At 41.5% G+C, this 17,649-nt stretch overlaps 1 protein-coding gene across 10 annotated transcripts in view; it reads right to left on the reverse strand.

The window, feature by feature from the left end:
- The window catches only part of MAP7 (microtubule associated protein 7), a 167,040-nt gene that overhangs the window by 138,045 nt on the left and 11,346 nt on the right, over window positions 1-17,649 (reverse strand). For 2 of the 10 annotated variants that reach the window (XM_032844831.1, XM_032844834.1), the window contains exon 1: window positions 5,619-6,282. The exons of 3 other annotated variants lie outside the window; for them this stretch is intronic. In XM_032844831.1, the coding sequence (XP_032700722.1) occupies window positions 5,619-5,751 (133 nt within the window). In that variant the 5' untranslated portion in view covers window positions 5,752-6,282. Of the gene's footprint in view, window positions 1-5,618; window positions 6,286-17,649 lie in introns of those variants that run through there. 5 more of the 10 variants (XM_032844837.1, XM_032844830.1, XM_032844832.1 and 2 more) reach the window with 4 other exon arrangements.

The raw sequence follows: 17,649 nt of genomic DNA on the forward strand, positions 1-17,649 counted from the left end.
CAGATGATATTGCTACTACTTTATTAGGCCTGAAACTGTGAACATAATTTTCTTTGGTCAATATGCCTAAGCTCTATTCTCATTTCACACTCCACACTGGACCCAGAATGGTAAATTCTCTGGAATCTGGACAGAATCTATTAAAATTCTCAAATAATCATCATTGGGAAGAAAGCCTAAGAAAATGGAACTTGCGGGTGGCTCAGTGGGTTAAGCCTCTGCCTTTGGCTCAGGTCGTGATCCTAGGGTCCTGGGATCGAGCCCTGCATCGGGCTCTCTGCTCAGTAGGGAGCCTGCTTCCCTTCCTCTCTCTCTGCCTGCCTCTCTGCCTACCTGTAATCTCTGTCAAATAAATAAATAAAATCTTAAAAAAAAAAAGAAGAAAATGGAACTTGCATTTTATAGTCAGCAAAAATATTCATCAGTGCCCTTTGAAGTAAACACATCAAACACAATGTCTTATGTCCACCTGTGGTACCCTTTGGGTCTTTGTATCCAGATCTGAGGTATAATGAGGTATGAGTTGCCTTTGGAAGTTAACAAATCTATAACATAAAGTTAATGCATAGAGGGCCCAAGCTAATTGGGTTCTTCCAAATGCTAAGAACTGAGAATTAAAACAAATTCTCTCAATGAAATTTCCTTTGTTGATGTGAAGGTATTAGTTCCTCCTCAAAACACAGTTAATGTGCCTCCAAATGATCTGTGAATTTTTTAGTAAAAACGAACTGAATTTAAAGTTGCCCCTTGAGATATGTTGATGTTAGTGGAAAAGGATACTCAATCCCACCTTCTAATAAATAATATGTAAGATTTATCAGCTGAGAGATTTTCACCAAATATATGTGTTTGGTTCCTAAGGTTAGAGCAGTCAGCTATTTTAGCTCTACTGATTATGTCTCTTGAAACACACACATAATTTCTAAGCCTTTTAGTTTTATAGAGCAAGCAAATTCCCATGCATATAGTACCTCACCATAAAAAAAATTTTGGTTATGTAGAGATTAAATCACGTTCCCCTTGTATAGCGATACCTACGGTAATTTCTACTGTAACACGGGATGCCTGGGAAATAGTTCCACTCACTCAACAGGTGTTCACAGAGAATCCAATGAGTGTAAGCCATACATCAGATGTTGTGATCCTTGTTCTCGACATCCCCTGTTGTTATTTTTATATAAAGGCTTTGAATAAAACATTACATTTTGGGTTTCTTGAGCAAATAAAATTTATGGCAATCAATTTGACTTTAAGATTTCCTCCTTATAATAGGGATCTTTGATACTATTGCTATTCTGAACTATACCTTTGCCTCACTAGCTGTAGAATTTTTGCTAAAAGTTTTTGCCTAGTCCTGAAATGGCACAAATAAAGACACTGGGAACAGACAAAAGTCCAAGTCTTACAGAACAAAAGAGGAAAAGAAACAAGAAAAAGAGAGAGAATGATTCTAGAATGGCATTCACACTTCTTGATGTTAACACTCCTTTTGGGGGGAAAAAAAAAGACTCAGGACTTATAAAGAGGACATTATAATTGCTAGATCATCACTAATCCAATAGGAATACAAATGGTAAATGGTAGATCATATTTCATTTGGAAACCTTCACTGGCAGAAATTCTACCTTTAGAGTGCATAAGCCAAAAAAAAAAAAGAAGAAGAAGAAGAAATTACTGCAGGCTCCAGAAAAACCCATTCTAACAAAAAGGCAGGGGGAGGGGAACAGGGAAAAGGAGAAGACAGCTTCCCAGAACTACTGTGTCCTGATTTCAAGGAGAAAAATTCTTTACAATCTAATCTGCAATTTGCTAACAAAATGAGCAGGCGGCATTAACCTTGATACTAACAAACTGGTCAGTTAATACTACCTTGTAGACATATGCCTTCATTTTTCCACCAAAGAAAATGATAAATAGTGTAATGGAACACAACACAACAAGGCAGAATCCCTGATACACTCTTAGGTAAAGGAAATGTGGTAAACAGTCATAGGATTAACCTATCAGATACACCCAAATATCAGATACACCCAAACATTAAAATGGTTTCCTTGGATGGACAATCCTAATATGATCAACATTTCTTAGTATTCTTATGTTAGTAAGACTTTCAGAGCCTATGCAAATTATTTTTAAATGCTGAGTTTATCTCCATTCAATAATGTTCCATCCACTCTACAATTTCATATACAGAAGAGTAGTCTTGGCCCTTGAGAAGCTTACTCTCTAGAGAAGGGCACATAGGTATAGATACTTTCCTAATACCCTCAGCCCTTCCCCCGATGTCAGTTTATATTCTTGCATTATTGGTACATAGTGGTCTCCTTCACTAGACAGGTAGACACCTCTGAGAGCAGAAACCATGTCAATTACCTTTGTACCACCTCCACAATGTCCCAGCAAAGGAATCTGTACAGACTGAGCATTTAACAAATGTTGGTTTAGGGAGAAAAGGTGTTTTTACTTATTAATTACACTGTGCTCAGTAAAACTCACCATAAGGCAGATTTGCCTTGAAACCTAAGCAAGGACACTGAGTCACTGCAGTACCTAAATAAGCTTTCCTGCACCAGTCCACAAATCAGCATTACACCGAGACCTGGGTTCTAGAGGTATAAGAGCAGAAGCCCAGCTCACCCCCAGTTACTGTCTAAATGTTATTCGTTGAAAAGAGCAAGGCATGTAAAACATTTGCATCTCTACTGATTACAAGGGAGAGAAATTTCACCTTCAAGAACTGATCGAGTCTACCAGCTAAACGAACTACTGTCTCACCCCATCAAGGCAATTTTGAAGCCACCACAGGGAGTCCAGACAGTAATCATTATGTTCATTCCTACAGAGTTCATTATGATGGTTACCCAAGAGTAGAGTATCTGGAAAGATGCGACCTGTCATTAACCCAGGGTAATCCTGAATAGGAGCATTTACCTCCTGAATTCAGATAGCAAACTTCTTTATGCCTGGTAGTGACAGAATAAAGATACTAAGCATGAAAACCAGGTTGCACACAGTTGGCTGATTAGACCACAGAGCAGACAAAAAAGAAAACAAAAGTTTCTGATTGCTTATCTTAATAATAACACATAAAAGATAACCTGTATGTCATCTTGCCATGATGCTTTGGAAATAATTTAAAAAATAAAAGTCCATTAAATGTTGCAAAGGATGATGTTGGCAACCAGGGGGTAGCAAGTATAATATTCGGAGCAGGCAATAACATTTATGTGGAAAAGGACAACTGAAATTGTCTATAAAGCCAGTTTACTATGCTCCACATTCATTTCAGGACCTGACCATATCTGGCGCCAGGAAGCACGTAAGGTTGGACAACCAGAGAGAACAAAAATTCAGATCACAGCTCTATAGAGATAGAGCTATAGAGATAGTCTAAGAGATATCTCTATAGAGATAGTCTACAGAGATAAGACTAGAACTATGTTGTCTAAGAAGGTAACCACTTGCCATGTGTGGCTCTTTAACTAAAAAAATCAATGAAAATTTAAAAATCAGTTTCTTACTTATAATAGCTATATTTCAAGTGCTCCCAGCTACATGTGGCTAGTGGTTATCGTATCGGACAGGGGATACATAGAATATTTCCATCACTGTTCTACTGACAAAGTTAGATTTGCATGTGGACATTCCTATTGCTCAGACAGACCTGATGAGAAATTCAGAACCAAGCCAATAGTCTTATTCGTCAAGAACCACTGATATTTCCAGGGCTGTTTATTTTATTAGATGTGTCCATAAATTAGAGACATTTGGGGACATACAGAAAGTCTGGACATCCTTATCAACAAAAAGATTTTCCTCCTTCTCTATTCCTTCTCTTTCCCCTTGATATAGGGAAAAGCAGAAAAAGAAAAATGGGAGGGGATCAGAACCTTCTTAAGTCTCTCTTATCCAAAAAATTGCATGAATTGCCAAAAACAGATTTTTAGAAGCACCTACTTCCCCTTCCCTTCCTCCTTTAAATAAAATACTAAAGGCAAATGAAAACAAACAAACGAAACATAGGAGAAAGAGAGGAATTCAAGAAAACTACTCAGAACAAAACAGATAGCTATCCTAAATTACTGCTCTAAGATGCCTAAGGGAAAAGTGCTGCAAATGAAGAACATTTCCAAAAATACACAGTGGGCACAATTCAACAGATCCACATTAATTTAGAACGTTACCACTTCCTAAGAGGCCAAATGGTCTGCTACTAACAATTTAAAGTATTGGGTTTTCATCAAGAGCACACCCTGGTTCAATTGTCTAACTCCTGGGCAAAAAACAAAAACAAAAACAGAAACAAACCAGTCATCTACATCAGCTTCCATCTGTGGCTTCTGTAAATTCCTGAAGTCATCTGGTTCTAAGACAGAAGCTATGTCTGATAGTGAAATTAAAGTCAACTATGCTACTTAGATCCCAGTTATTATAAATTCTCTGTATATGGTATTTTAAAAGTGAAGTAAAATATACTTCTGGATTTAGAGTAGACAGTTGCAATTATATTTGAGAAAAGCAAATGAAGGTTCACTCAAGAACCAGGAAAAAGAAAACCAGTCATTTTCAGACACTGGATTCTATTCAAACACTTATTCTATCAGTGTTTAAATATTTGCCTGCTACCTTGCCATGCTACTGCTCTGTACCACACAGAGGAAAATTTGGTATCTCCGTGACAAAACAGTTTGAACGCAAGCTAAAATTTAATCCCCACATGGAAACAACAAAACTGGTACACTATCAGCTTAAGCAATGAATAGCTTATATATTTTGGGGAAGGGAGTTGCAAGAAAAAACTTAAAATGCAAGCCTTAAAGCCCTTCTTCTAAAGGCATGATGTTGCCATCCCGAAAAATTACAGCCCTGGGGAGGAGGGGTGGCTATGAGACAATGCTAAAAGATGGAGTACCCAGGGATTTGAGAAGCCAGTCAAAGCTGCTGCTCCATGTCATCATTATGAAAGAAATGCACAAGAACCAGACCTCTCCTTTCCACACCCAGCACAAGCCAGACTCCCGGAGATGTTCAGTAGCAGTTACCATCACAAGTTAGAAAGCCTCATGGTCCCCCCCTCCCTGTTCCCTAGCTTTGTCCTCTATGGTGCGCTCAGTGTTTATTTATCTCCTCCTTCAAGCTCTCAGTATTTCGGAATAGAAAAGGAAGGAAGGAACGTCTTGACTCTCTGCCCTTGGAAAGGCTGCACTCTTCGGTCACTTTAACTCATACCCTTCAGAGGAGAAACTGTCCTTATTAAACAGAAATCACCAATGCACCTAAGCAAGGTGGGGAGGTGTTCATTTAAACCTGGACGACTCTTATTCCTATTGCTAGGACAGTGTCATCGGTAACTGTTCAAGTGAGCATGAGAAAATTAAAGATCTCTAAGCCAAGAAAGCAGTGAGGGTCAGAAAGTCAGCTGATCTGAAAGCTACCAAATCTGCAAAATCTGTTCCCCATTTCACGCATCCACAGTTCTACAGAATGTGTAAATACCACCGGCAAACTGCTAGGGGGTCACAAGCACTCCACACCGTGTGCACACAGTTTGTAAATGTGCCACAGAGGATGTGGGAAATAGGGGCTGGTTCCAACCAAAGGGTAGAGCTAATGCATACCTTTTGGTCTTCTGGAATTTCCATTCTTTTGCTGTTCCTCTTCCTCGTTAATGGTGAATAAACCAAGGGGAACTGGCCTTGCACTGGTCTTCTTCAGTCTCTCTTGTCGGATAGCTGTAGCAGATCCAGGCATACCGCGGCTACTAGTTCTTTTAATTATTATTATATTAAAAATATATGCTTATGTAATTGCAGCTCCCAGGAAGCTGCTAGTTTCTAAGCGGCCGGTTCATTTGAGCACTTGTAATAGATCCCCTATGGGTAAACAGTGTGCAAACAGCTGACAGATACTACCAGCCACTTGGCAACTGAGGCCCTGCAGTTCCCCCTCACCTAGCAGCAGCCCCCCCACCTCCCCTCCGCGCCCCCTCCCACTTACTCCCCCCGGGCATGTGGCTGGCTGGAGCCCGCTGCTTGCACACGCGCTCCCCACACACGCACGCGCACTCTCCTTCCGGAAAAGCCCCAGGAAAGGCACGCAGAGTCCGCTGCCTCCGTCCGCTGCCTAACCTGTGCAGTCAGATCCCGGCTCTTCCCCCCGCGGCACCTGTCCCCAGGCTTGTCCCCCGCCGCGGCACAGTAAGCTGTTCCGCACACGGCACAGAGGGGAAGCGGCGAGATGCCGCTGTGCACAGTTGCCCTGACAACCCTGACCTGTCCGGATCCAGGAGGAGTGGGAGCGGCTCTACGAGCGTCCCGCACCGCCGGCGGCCGCGGGCTCCAGTCTGGAACTCACCGCAGCGGGCGGGAGCCCAGGGAGGGAGGCGGCCAGGATGCTGCGAGGCTCCTTCTTCCTCTCCTCTCTACTCCCGCCCCGCTCTGCCCGCACCGGCGGCAGGGCAGTGCACCCGCCGGGACGGGGCCAGGGGCTCAAGGCAAGAAGACTTCTTCTTTGTTGGGGGGCCGGGTTTTCAATCGGGACAATGTTTGCGAGGCCCTGGATGAAGGAAGGCAGGCCTCGCTGGACCCGCACGTCTCACTCCGCACTCAGTCACACAGCTCAGCCCTGCAGGCATCCCTGCCACCCCAGAGTCGCAGGGACCCACCTGGCAGGAGGACCGGCACGGCCCTGCACCTGAGACGTTCCAGGGAGGGCAGGCAGGGGGAGAACCTGGCCTCTTCTCCCAGAGCCGGCAGTCTGGAATACCCTGAGTGCGAGTCGAGTCGAAAGGAGAGAAACTACAGTCCATCAAGAAAAAAACAATCCGCCCCACCACATCCAGGCTACTCCCCCTGCAATTCCACCGGCCCTGGGCCAGTCACTCTGAGCCCAGCTGAGCAATCCTCAACACTTGACCCACTTTTAGTTCTTTTTCGGATTGTTTTCTCCAAAGCATACAATCATGTGATACTGTTTTCTCCTGAAATGAGCTTTCTCACTTAAGACTCTCCAGACTCTCCACTTCTAGGCTGCCTGAAAGGTATGCTGTATGTGGGGGGGAAAATTTCAATTTATAGTGACACTGACAAATGCCAATTGCCAAATTAAGAAACTAATTTTTGTTGTTTTTGTTTTTGCTTCTTAAACAAAATCAAGTCTGCTTAAAAAGTCCAAAGCCATCTTCCCACTCCAGACCACTCCTACTTTTCCTCTCAATACTTAATCTACTCACCCATGAGAGGACCCTGAGGATTCTATGAACAGCACCCTGTCTAAATCCTTTGAATGGAAGAGTAACTGTTGACAATTCACTTAACTTTCCTTGGTGCCTTAGTTTTTGCTGTAAAATTGAGGTGATCATTTACCTTCCAGGATTGGGGAAAGGATTAAATGAGCATAGTGGTAGCAAGAAGAAGTCCTTATAAAAAGCAAAGGCAGGTGATATGTATAAGAATCATTTTTTTGGGGGGGGGGGCGCCTGGGTGGCTCAGTGGGTTAAGCCTCTGACTTCGGCTCAGGTCATGATCTCAGGGTTCTGGGATCCAGCCCCGCATCGGGCTCTCTGCTCAGCAGGGAGCCTGCTTCCTCCTCTCTCTCTGCCTGCCTTTCTGCCTACTTGTGATCTCTGTCTGTCAAATAAATAAATAAAATCTTTAAAAAAAAAAAGAATCATTTTTTTTCTATTTTCACCCATCTTTTTTTTTTAATTTAAATTTATTTTTTTTTTTTAATAAACATATAACTTATTTTTATCCCCAGGGGTACAGGTCTGTGAATCGCCAGGTTTACACATTTCATAGCACTCATCATAGCACATACCCTCCCCAATGTCCATATCCCCAAGGAATCATTTTTTTAAAAAAGTAATCTCTATTCCCAACATGGGGCTTGAACTCACAATCCCGGGATCAAGAGTCACATACTCTTCCAACTGAGCCAGCCAGATACCTCCCTGTTTTTACTTTTTATAATCTGTTCTAAGTAGTCCATTTTTGCTTCATATTTAAGGTGTTTCCAGTTCAACTATCAACTTTATCAAAGAACAGTTCTATTTTTTTATTTACTAATATTGCCCAGGCCACTGCAGGAGACATACTAGCAAATGTACTGAGCAAATGTACTCTGGGGAAATAAAAACAAAAACATCAAAACTATAGAAATCTTTCCCTCAAAGACTGAGGGGATTTAATTAAGGTTAACAGGCATTAGATGTGTAGATTGGGGAAATGCTGGAAATTTCAGATATTAAGTTTACTTAAAATCATAGTCATCTATGTGATCGGTATTTGAAATAAAAGTGAATGGGGCTGAAGAACTGAGCGGGTCTGAGAAAGCATCTACATCAGCATTTTTCATGCAAGGAAAACCGAGGCCCGAGAGGTAAAATTCCTTGCCCAGGTCAAATGTTAGTTGGCAGCAAGAGTGAACATTTAGATCTCCTTCTCCATAGTTCAGTAATTCTGCTTATGATGAACATTTGGCCTACACAGTTTAGAATCCTAGATCCCTCTCTCCAGCCTCTACAGAGGTGGCAAGATGTGAAGGAAGGAAAGGAGGAACCATGCTTAGAACATGCAAGATCCTATTGTTCAAGAAATAAATGGTGGATACCATATAGTTCCATAATTCTACTCAGTAATTTTATTTGGTAATTCTATTTCTGAATTGAAGATGATTTATTATTTCTTATTTCTTTAATTTAGGTGATCAAGAAACATAGTCCAATATTACCATACACATATTTATGGAAATCTTTTCAAATCTAGTTGTTTCTTTTACCTTCCAGAGAATCAGGTTAGTACTTACAATGGCAACATACACACACACATGGCTGAAACTACCTTTTGGCAGAAAAAGTAAAAAGCTACGTTTCAAATGACAAATTTCATTCAAAAATGTTCCTTACCCAAATAAAGCTAATAGCTTCTGACCATCTCCATGAAATTTAACAAAAGTAAAGAAAGAGATAAAGCTAAGGAAAAGGGGATCTCTTCCTTCATCGTCCACATAAAACACTGAGAGGATTAACATTTTATGAAGTATCTTAGGAGGACAACGAAACACCTTTCTAAGAGTGGCTTTGAAAAAGCAAAGGGAAAGCTGAAATTCAAATGACTTCTGCAGAAGATGTACATTCCTTTACTTTCAAGGATGGCCTGGATGGCTTTAAAGCTTTTATAGGAGAAATGCAGCAGCAAAGCAAAGGCTTCATAACCTTTACCTTGTCTGGGTAAGATATCAAAAAGGAGTCCCCCCTTGAGGTCTGTGGAACCGGAGATCACAGGACAGCCCCTCTGGGACACACAGGACCGAAACTGCGCCCACCTCACTAGGCAATCACTAGTTCTCCTGTTAACTGCAGTGGACTATCCCCTCAAATGACAAAGATGGCATTCTTCACGCTCTAGCATAAGAAGTCTCACGGAGAATTTTGATTCGTATCAAAATGTGGAAATCACCAAAATGGCTGTTTTGAAAATTATGCTTAAACCATCTACAGGGAAATGAAAGCCTAATCAAAGGAGGCCAAAAGTCACCACCGTCCTACAGCCCATGGGCAGGCATGGGGTCAAGAATTCCATTATCTAGGAACATCTCCAACTTTGTCAGATGCTGTGCAAGGTGCGTTAGATAGGTCACCTGTGTTAGTCATAACAGCATGGGGGAGAGGAGTCATCACCTGACAGGTCAGGAAACAGAGGCTCACAGAGGTTAAAGTCCCCCAGCTGGTTAAGTCACTGAGTCAGGATTAAACCATGGCTCATCTGCTCTGAAGCTAAGATGCTTTTGTCCAGCTGCCTTGTAAATCCTGACTGCAACAGTGACTAGCTGTGTCCCAGTCACAGCTGTGACCAGTCACAGAGAAGCAAACAGCCCCAAGATCAAATAATCATAATAAAGGAGGCTTTTTTTTTTCCTATCCATGAAGTACACATTTAAGACATAAATACATTTGAGATTAGTTTCTTAAATGCTCAAACCCCGTCTTTAAATGGATATCGGTGTTTAACTCTTACTTAATTTCAGGAATACTGGGGCTGAACCCCTGCAGAAGCATGGGCTTCCAGTCTTCTCCCTTTTATACTCAGACCCCAAACTAAAGCAGATGTGGAAAGGGGATGGCAAAGCCTTAAAGTAAAAGGAATCCTATTCTGAATTCCTGAGCTCTTCCTCAGAACTAATAAGTGCTTTCAATTGGATGTGGCCTTGAACATCACTTGTGGGTACAGTCCCCATGGGAACTGGGGTATGTAGACTTCCAAGAGTCAGTGAGGTTTTGCAATGGTTTCAATTGTTATAATTATTATTTTTAATAATAAATTATTATTTTAATGATTTTTAATGGAGACTTGGTACAAAGTTGGAAGAAATGAGATATTACCTAGTGAGAAAAGGTAGATTTTTAAACTAAACTCACTTTATAGAGAGAAAAATGTTCCCAATGTAATCATTAAATATAGTGACAATTGTAAGTGGAAATGATACCACTCGTCCATTATTAATGAAACAGGCCACTAGGCTGTTGAGCAACTGCTGTCCCCACCAATTCCCACTCCCAGCCGCACTCCCTTAGTACACAATGAATTTGTATCTGTCCTTCTTACCCTGGCTGCCGGGCCCCTCTGGCCTGCCTCCAGCTATGAGGCAGGTGAATATGAAACAGTTAAACTAACTGCTTGGTAGGGGAAGTCATCTCGCAATTGGACCTTCCTGTCACAATGTTCTAGGAGACTAAACACAGGCAGGCACCTGTATACACACATACGCTTCAGGCTGGCTTCTGCTCACACGTATCCCTCCTTTATTTTATGTCTGTCTTTATGACCGTAAGACTAGAAAATAGCATACAGTCCATGAATGAATCTAAGACTATCCTCCTGCAAAGAGCAATCTGTTTAAGCAGTGAGAAGCATACCTCGACTCTCCCTTCTAAAAGCCTAGGGAGCTTTACAAAAACATCCCTGAAATGGAAAAGAGCCTGACTGGTACTCATCAAGGACTGTAGCTGAAAAGAGAAATCACTACTGCTGGATTTGAATGGACAGTCGCTGGTAAATTACAGTTCTATACACATATAAGTTAGTTACTTTTCAGCAGGGCCCAGAAGTGCTAAAAGGACTTTTCTTATTTCTACATTATGATTAACACACAGGAGCTGATTAATTCCTCAAAACTACTGGACTTCAGTAATCTTTTAAATATTTAATGCATTAACCCCCGCTCCCCCCACCAAGGTAGGCTGCAATTTACTTCTAGTAGCAGTTTTGGAAATCCACATTTTAATGCAATATTTAAAAGAAAAGAAAACCTTCATAGGGTTTGAAAACACAAAGCCAGCACAGGTTGACTGTGGAATCAAACAGCCCCTGAGAACAAAGGGTCCCAGCTGGTTCTCTGCCATGGTCTTCTTGAAGTTAGAGGGCTCCCTTACAGTTTCCTAGAATGAGGACACTTCCTCATGGCAGCTTTGGCAATAAAGGCATAATGTCCCGCCATCTTGCAGCATTATACAGAGATTCCAATAAGCTGCTGGACAAAGAAGTACAGCACAAAGAAGGACTGACCCTTTGAAAGGAAAATCAAAAGGCAGGTTCGCTTTGATCTTTATTTTACCACCTTTTGTTAACAGGCACTAAGAAAAACAGTAAATACTACTCTAGCAGTGGCATGCCAGCAACCAAGAAGTCCAAGGTCCCTGCCGTGCCTTTTATAACATTTCCATAAATCTCTGCTGTGTGGTGAGCACTTTGTGGTGCCAGCAGAGCCCATTTTCCCATGTCTGCCCCACTGTAAAAAAATTTTAAACCCTGAGGATTCACTTATCTGAACATAAGGTATGGATACCAAGCTTTAAAACTCCTTCCTAAACATGAGGGATCACTAGCTAAGTTGCTAATATTATAAAATGCCACATTAAACTTGGAACCCAGGAACCTAGGTTAGAATGTCCTCGGGCTGTTCTAACGTTCATTATTCCCACTGCTGATACCTAATGTACACTGCATGAACTGCTGAATTCCTGGACACGAGTTAAGATGGGCAAACATCCTCTCCTCTAATAGTGACACCCTTGGGAGGTTATAAATCCAATTTTACAGATTCAAAAGGAGGCAAAGAAATCAATTGCTGGATTCAACAGGAGAATCAGACGGACAGCCAGGCCTGTGTGTCTCCGTTACCTGACCTATCATTGGTCTGTGAGCAGTTACAGATTTCGTTTTATTTTTTGAGCCACACCACTAGAAAGGTAAGGAAACTGAGGAACTGTGGCCCCCTGTCTTGCTTTAGGAGGCAGAAATCATGTCAAAAGTGCAAGGGGGGGGTGGTTTGGGCAATGACATCAGAGGGGAGGCAGTAGGCAAATCATACAAGGTTCTCCCATGTAACAGAGGCAGGGGAGGGGGCATTCAGGAGTGTTGATAATGAAATGCTTGATCCAGACCGGCCAGTCTGGTGGAGGATGGGTTGAAAAGGAGGAGTGAGACTTACGAAAAACCAGTTCCCTAAGTTCTCTGCCCAGGTGGAGAAAAGTGTCTCACGCGGTGACTGTGGGGATAGAAGGCCAAAAAAGGAAAATGAGCACTCACTTGTGTTTGTTTTTCAAACAGGCAGGCCCTAGCAGCGTGGAAGACTTATTTCAGGGGGATGAGGATGGACACCGAGTTGCTGCCAAAGCCCAGATGAGTGTGGACAAGTGGGCAACGGGAAGGAAAGGTGGTGTTTTATTAAAGATTTAGAGGAGAACGAGGGTTTTATATCTGTAGATAAAACAGAGAGATGGCTAGACTCAGGGCCAAAATCATCAACAGATCAAAATAATGGGCTATCGCTAAAAAAGACTTAGTAACAATAAATACGAACCCCTCTTTTTAAGTCCAGCTGCACAGGCACAGAAGACAACCCAGCCAAGCTTCAGGAGCTGCACAGAAGGAGGGTGCGTGGACAGCGAGTCTCGACATACGATCGGCATGATGAGGCAGTGAAAGTCCTAACAGTAACACAGGTGTATCAGCAGATGTCCAGCTCGCTGAGTAAGCAGAAGAGCCTTCTCTGCTTGGGGGTCCTCGGATCACATTTCCTGAACTAGGTATTTCCAAAGGGTGATAAATTAGAACACACTCGAAAGAGAGCAGCCTAGGACCTGCCAAAATTCTAGGCTATAATAGAGGAGATCATTGGAAAGAAGGTACATTTTCCTCTGAAGAAAACAGGGCAAGATCTGGAGAAGCAAGGTAACTGTATTAAAGGTTAACATGGGGAGGCATTTCTACTTTTAGGGTAGTGCTGGAAGGCAGAATGAGGCCGGGTGACTGGAAGCTACCAGAAGGTAACAAGCTGTGCCTTCTGTCACTGAAGATGGCCATGCACAAACACGGACCTGGGATGACGGTGCTGAATGAACACGTTGTGTCCAGGTTGGATTCTTATGTCTTTACAGAGTCTCTTCTGATCCCACAATTGAATCCACAACAGGATGAGAACCTAAGGGCAGTTAGATGCCCAGGGAGAAACACTCTGGCATAAAGAAAAAGCCTGAGAGAGCTTCAGAAGCCTTCCCCGCCCACCCCCCCCCCACCCCCGCCGGCCTTATTTACACTTCACAGAGCTCTGTTTTTTGCAGGCAGCTCTAGAGTTGTATTGTTTTACTCGTTCAGCTGATGCCCCCCAGAGGTTTTAGACGTAAAGCTAAAATACACCAACAATGGAAGCTTCCCTCAGTGTTCCCTTACCACAGGAAGGTGCTCAGAATTGCTACACCTGCAGCTCCCAGACTTCCCGCACTCTCCCCCGCCAGCAACTTCATGGAAATCTACAAGATGAGAAATTCTAGGGAAGATGGGGACTAAAAATGAAAAAGATAAATGAGTTTTCCCTCAATGACACCATTTACTTTGAATGGAACACTACGGCTCTGTAACTTCAGAGAGATCTAAACGTTCGTGAGAGAACAGCAGTATTGAAGAAGAGTAAAGCAATTCAGTTTATTACTTTATGGGCATTTTAAGGAGAGTGATTGTCTTAAGTCTTCAGGTCAATGAAGAACTGACCCAGCCCAGAGCAAGGGGTTCAACATTCATTACAGACCTTCTTGAGACTTGCCCCCAATCCCGTCTTTTGTGGCTTTGCTACTCTTTCCAATTCTTTATCCTAAAATGCCCTACCGAAATTAAAACTGACATCAATTAAGATATTTTAAGAGGTTTAATATCCTGTTTTTACCTTAAAAGTTAATTTAAAAGTTTCTCTTAAAAAGTAATTGAAATGTGTTACATAATCCTGGGGGAAAACTCCTGATTTTCTTTCTGAGGGTCAATATGTCCGGTCAGGCTTCTTCTTCAAAGATACAGAACCCAAAATACTACTGGGCTACTATTGATACTACATACTACTAGTTCTCTGGAGAAAAATACATAAATCATACAAAGAGACATATTTTTTTTTAAAAGACTTATTTTAAGGAATAATGGCAGCTGTGATCGTAGAAGCTGGCAAGTCCAAAATTTGTAAGGCAGGCAGGCCAGCAGCCTGGAAACTTAGGCAAAATTTCCTATTCTCTGGGAAACCTCAGTTTTTGCGCTAAAGGCCTTCAATGGATTGGATCAGGCCCCCTATATTATTGAGGGTAATCTTCTTAAAGTCAAGTGACTATAAATGTTAATCACATCTATAAAATATCATCACAGCAATATTTAGACTAGTGTCTGACCAAATAACCGGGTGCTGTAGACTTGCTAAATTGATAGATAAAATCAGCCATCATGGTCAGAGACCTTACAGAGATTGACACTCCATTCCCACACTGAAATCAACATGCTGTAGATGAAAGCATACCACTCAAAAGTCAAAGGTCTATGTGTCAGGGATCACAATTTTCACTGTAGAGGCTGGACACTATTTACTCAAGTCATTTCCAATATTGCAATGCTCTATTAATTGTATTGTATTCATACAATCGGGCTCAGGCAATCTCAGAGTAGAACTATTAAATCCTCTTACCTTTCACTAATGATCTCTCCTTGAGAATCCAGTGCAGGTCAGCATCAAAGCATTATCAAATAAATCCTTTTAATCATTATAACAACTGGTTACCTCAACATTATAGGGAGTAATTTTTTTAACTTGCAAATCTGCACTTTCTCTTCCAGAGAAGAGGAAATTTTGCCTAAGTTTCCAGGCTGCTGGCCTGCCTACCTTACAAATTTTGGAAAGTGCAGATATGCAAGTTAAAAAAATTACTCCCTATTGTCATAAAGTAACCCCACTGTCTCAATCAGAAGAAACATATATAAATATGTGGACAGGGAGGGCACTGAATAATACATGTTTCTCATGAGAACATAAAGTGTGTATGAAGGTTTGAGGTACTAAACTTTACAGTTATTCATTAAATAGAACCAACTCTGACAAAGGAAAAAAATGATACACAATTCTGAGGCATAGTTCTGATATCAACAAGGGGAAGGAAGCACCTAACAGAAGGGCAAATTATATAATCATGGTGGGTAAGTTTGAGGTTTGGTCGTTTTCACTCAGCTAAGGTCCACACTGAAAAAGATAAGCATATCCAGTGTAATTGTCAGCAACCAACCACAACACTGAAAGCCTTTAGCTAAATTATACAGATAAGAGACAAGTATATTTAGAATTAAAAGCAAGCCAGACGCTTTTCAAATTTGGAACTACTAAACAAAAAAGATTCCTAATGTATCAGTAATTGCTTTAAAAAAGATAGGAAGCATTAATTTCCAAGAAATAGATACTACTAGCGACCCAGTACATTTTTTGAGAAATATCATCCCCTTTTAGTCTTGTCTGATCTAGAGCCACTGAGATTTTAGTGGGCACAACACAGAAAGACACAGAAAGAAACAATAGCTCAGAAGGACGAACAGGTTGAGAAACACACTTGGAGTGCCCCAAACCTCATTTCCAAATCCCCTTTACCTTTCATATCCCTTTCCAAACTCCTGCCTGAAAACTTCTGTGAATTTTAAGATTTATTTATTTTATTTGAGAGAGAGAGTGTGTGTATTTGAATAAGTTTGGGGGAGGGGCAAGAAGGAGAGACTCTTCAACCAGCCTCGCTGATGATCGTGGAGCCCAGCACAACGTAGGGCTCCATCATGACCTGAGCTGAAACTGAGTCAGATGCTCAACCAACTGAGCCACCCGGGTGCCCTGAAACTCTTCTTAATTTTAGACAGGCAACTGAGGAAGGATTATAATGACAAAAGGAACCTTTTGGCAAACTTCCTAAAACACCACAAATGGACCCTTTTGCCTTTTTATTATTGGGCAAAGTGGCCACACTCCCATTGTTAAAGGCACTAAAACCACTGATATGTTTAAAAAAAAAAAAAATAAAGACTTGTTCCAGAGACAAACAATGTTGTAGAGAAGCAATCACAGTTATAATAACATTCTTTCTACCCTCCTAATTTTTTTGGTTGAGACAGTCCTACTTGGTTCCTGTTTCCATCTTGGCATGATGGGGGAGACACCCACCCTGAAACCCTTAATATAAGAAACACCCAAGTCCCTTTACAGCCCAGAGCCAGGCTTTCACGGACTCACTGAAAAAACACCTGGTTCTTGCGGTTTACAAACAAAAGAAGGGAAGTTTATGGAACCAAAAGCTATTGTTTTAAAAAGAATTACAATACTGCAAACTGTTCCATAAATGGGTTTCGAGATAGGGACACTGACAACCGATAGCATGTGTACCGTAAAGCAAAAAGTCATCTTTGTGCACTTCACCACTGGGTCTGAGCTCCCAGACACTGGATTCAGTAAAGCCTTCTTCTCCTTCCATGTGCCATTCTGTACTCCTCTCTTCCAAAACCTCCTTGAAGACCTTAAACTCTATTGTGGATGCACTCTGGGTATGGCTGGACTACCAAAGACTGAATCTAAAATGCCAAAGTAGTGTTTCCTTGTGAGGTTCACTGGATTCAAAGATTATGGGGGGTTTTCTATTCAAAGACATTTGCCCTCTCATAGGTCTTATAGACTAAAAATAGCTCCATCCCCCATTTCTCTATTATAATGCTTTCTACTGTGAAGCCATTTCTTCTACTTGTATTTTAGTTCCTGATAATCTACCTGGGACTTATATGATGTCACTTTATTTTATTTTATTTTTTTAAATGTTCATATGTTTTTATGTATTTTTTTTAAGATTTTATTTACTTATTTGACAGACAGAGATCACAAGTAGGCAGAGAGGCAGGCAGAGAGAGAGGAGGGGAAGCAGGCTCCCCGCTAAGCAGGGAGCCCAATGTGGGGCTTGATCCCAGAGCCCTGGGATCATGACCTGAGCCGAAGGCAGAGGATTTAAACCACTGTGCCACCCAGGTGCCCCACGATGTCACTTTAATGAAGCACATGGATATACCCTTTTACATACACAACAAGGACATCCTCCCAGGGATGGTAAGAGGTAGGAAGTCATTGTTGCAAAAGAAATTTCTGGGTTTATTCTAATGTTGAATATTTCTTATTTTTAATAATTTTTCTTACTGAAGAATAATATAATCCTTAATATTTTAAGTGTGGTTTAAGTTATGTTGGTTTAATCACCATAGTGTCCACTATATTATATACACAATCTTGAAGGCATTATTCAGAGCATCTAAACCTAGGACCCAT

Source organism: Lontra canadensis, unplaced genomic scaffold (genome assembly GCF_010015895.1).
Source record: "Lontra canadensis isolate GAN:19392208 unplaced genomic scaffold, GSC_riverotter_1.0 scaffold156, whole genome shotgun sequence".
In the NCBI taxonomy this organism is placed as follows: domain Eukaryota; kingdom Metazoa; phylum Chordata; class Mammalia; order Carnivora; family Mustelidae; genus Lontra; species Lontra canadensis.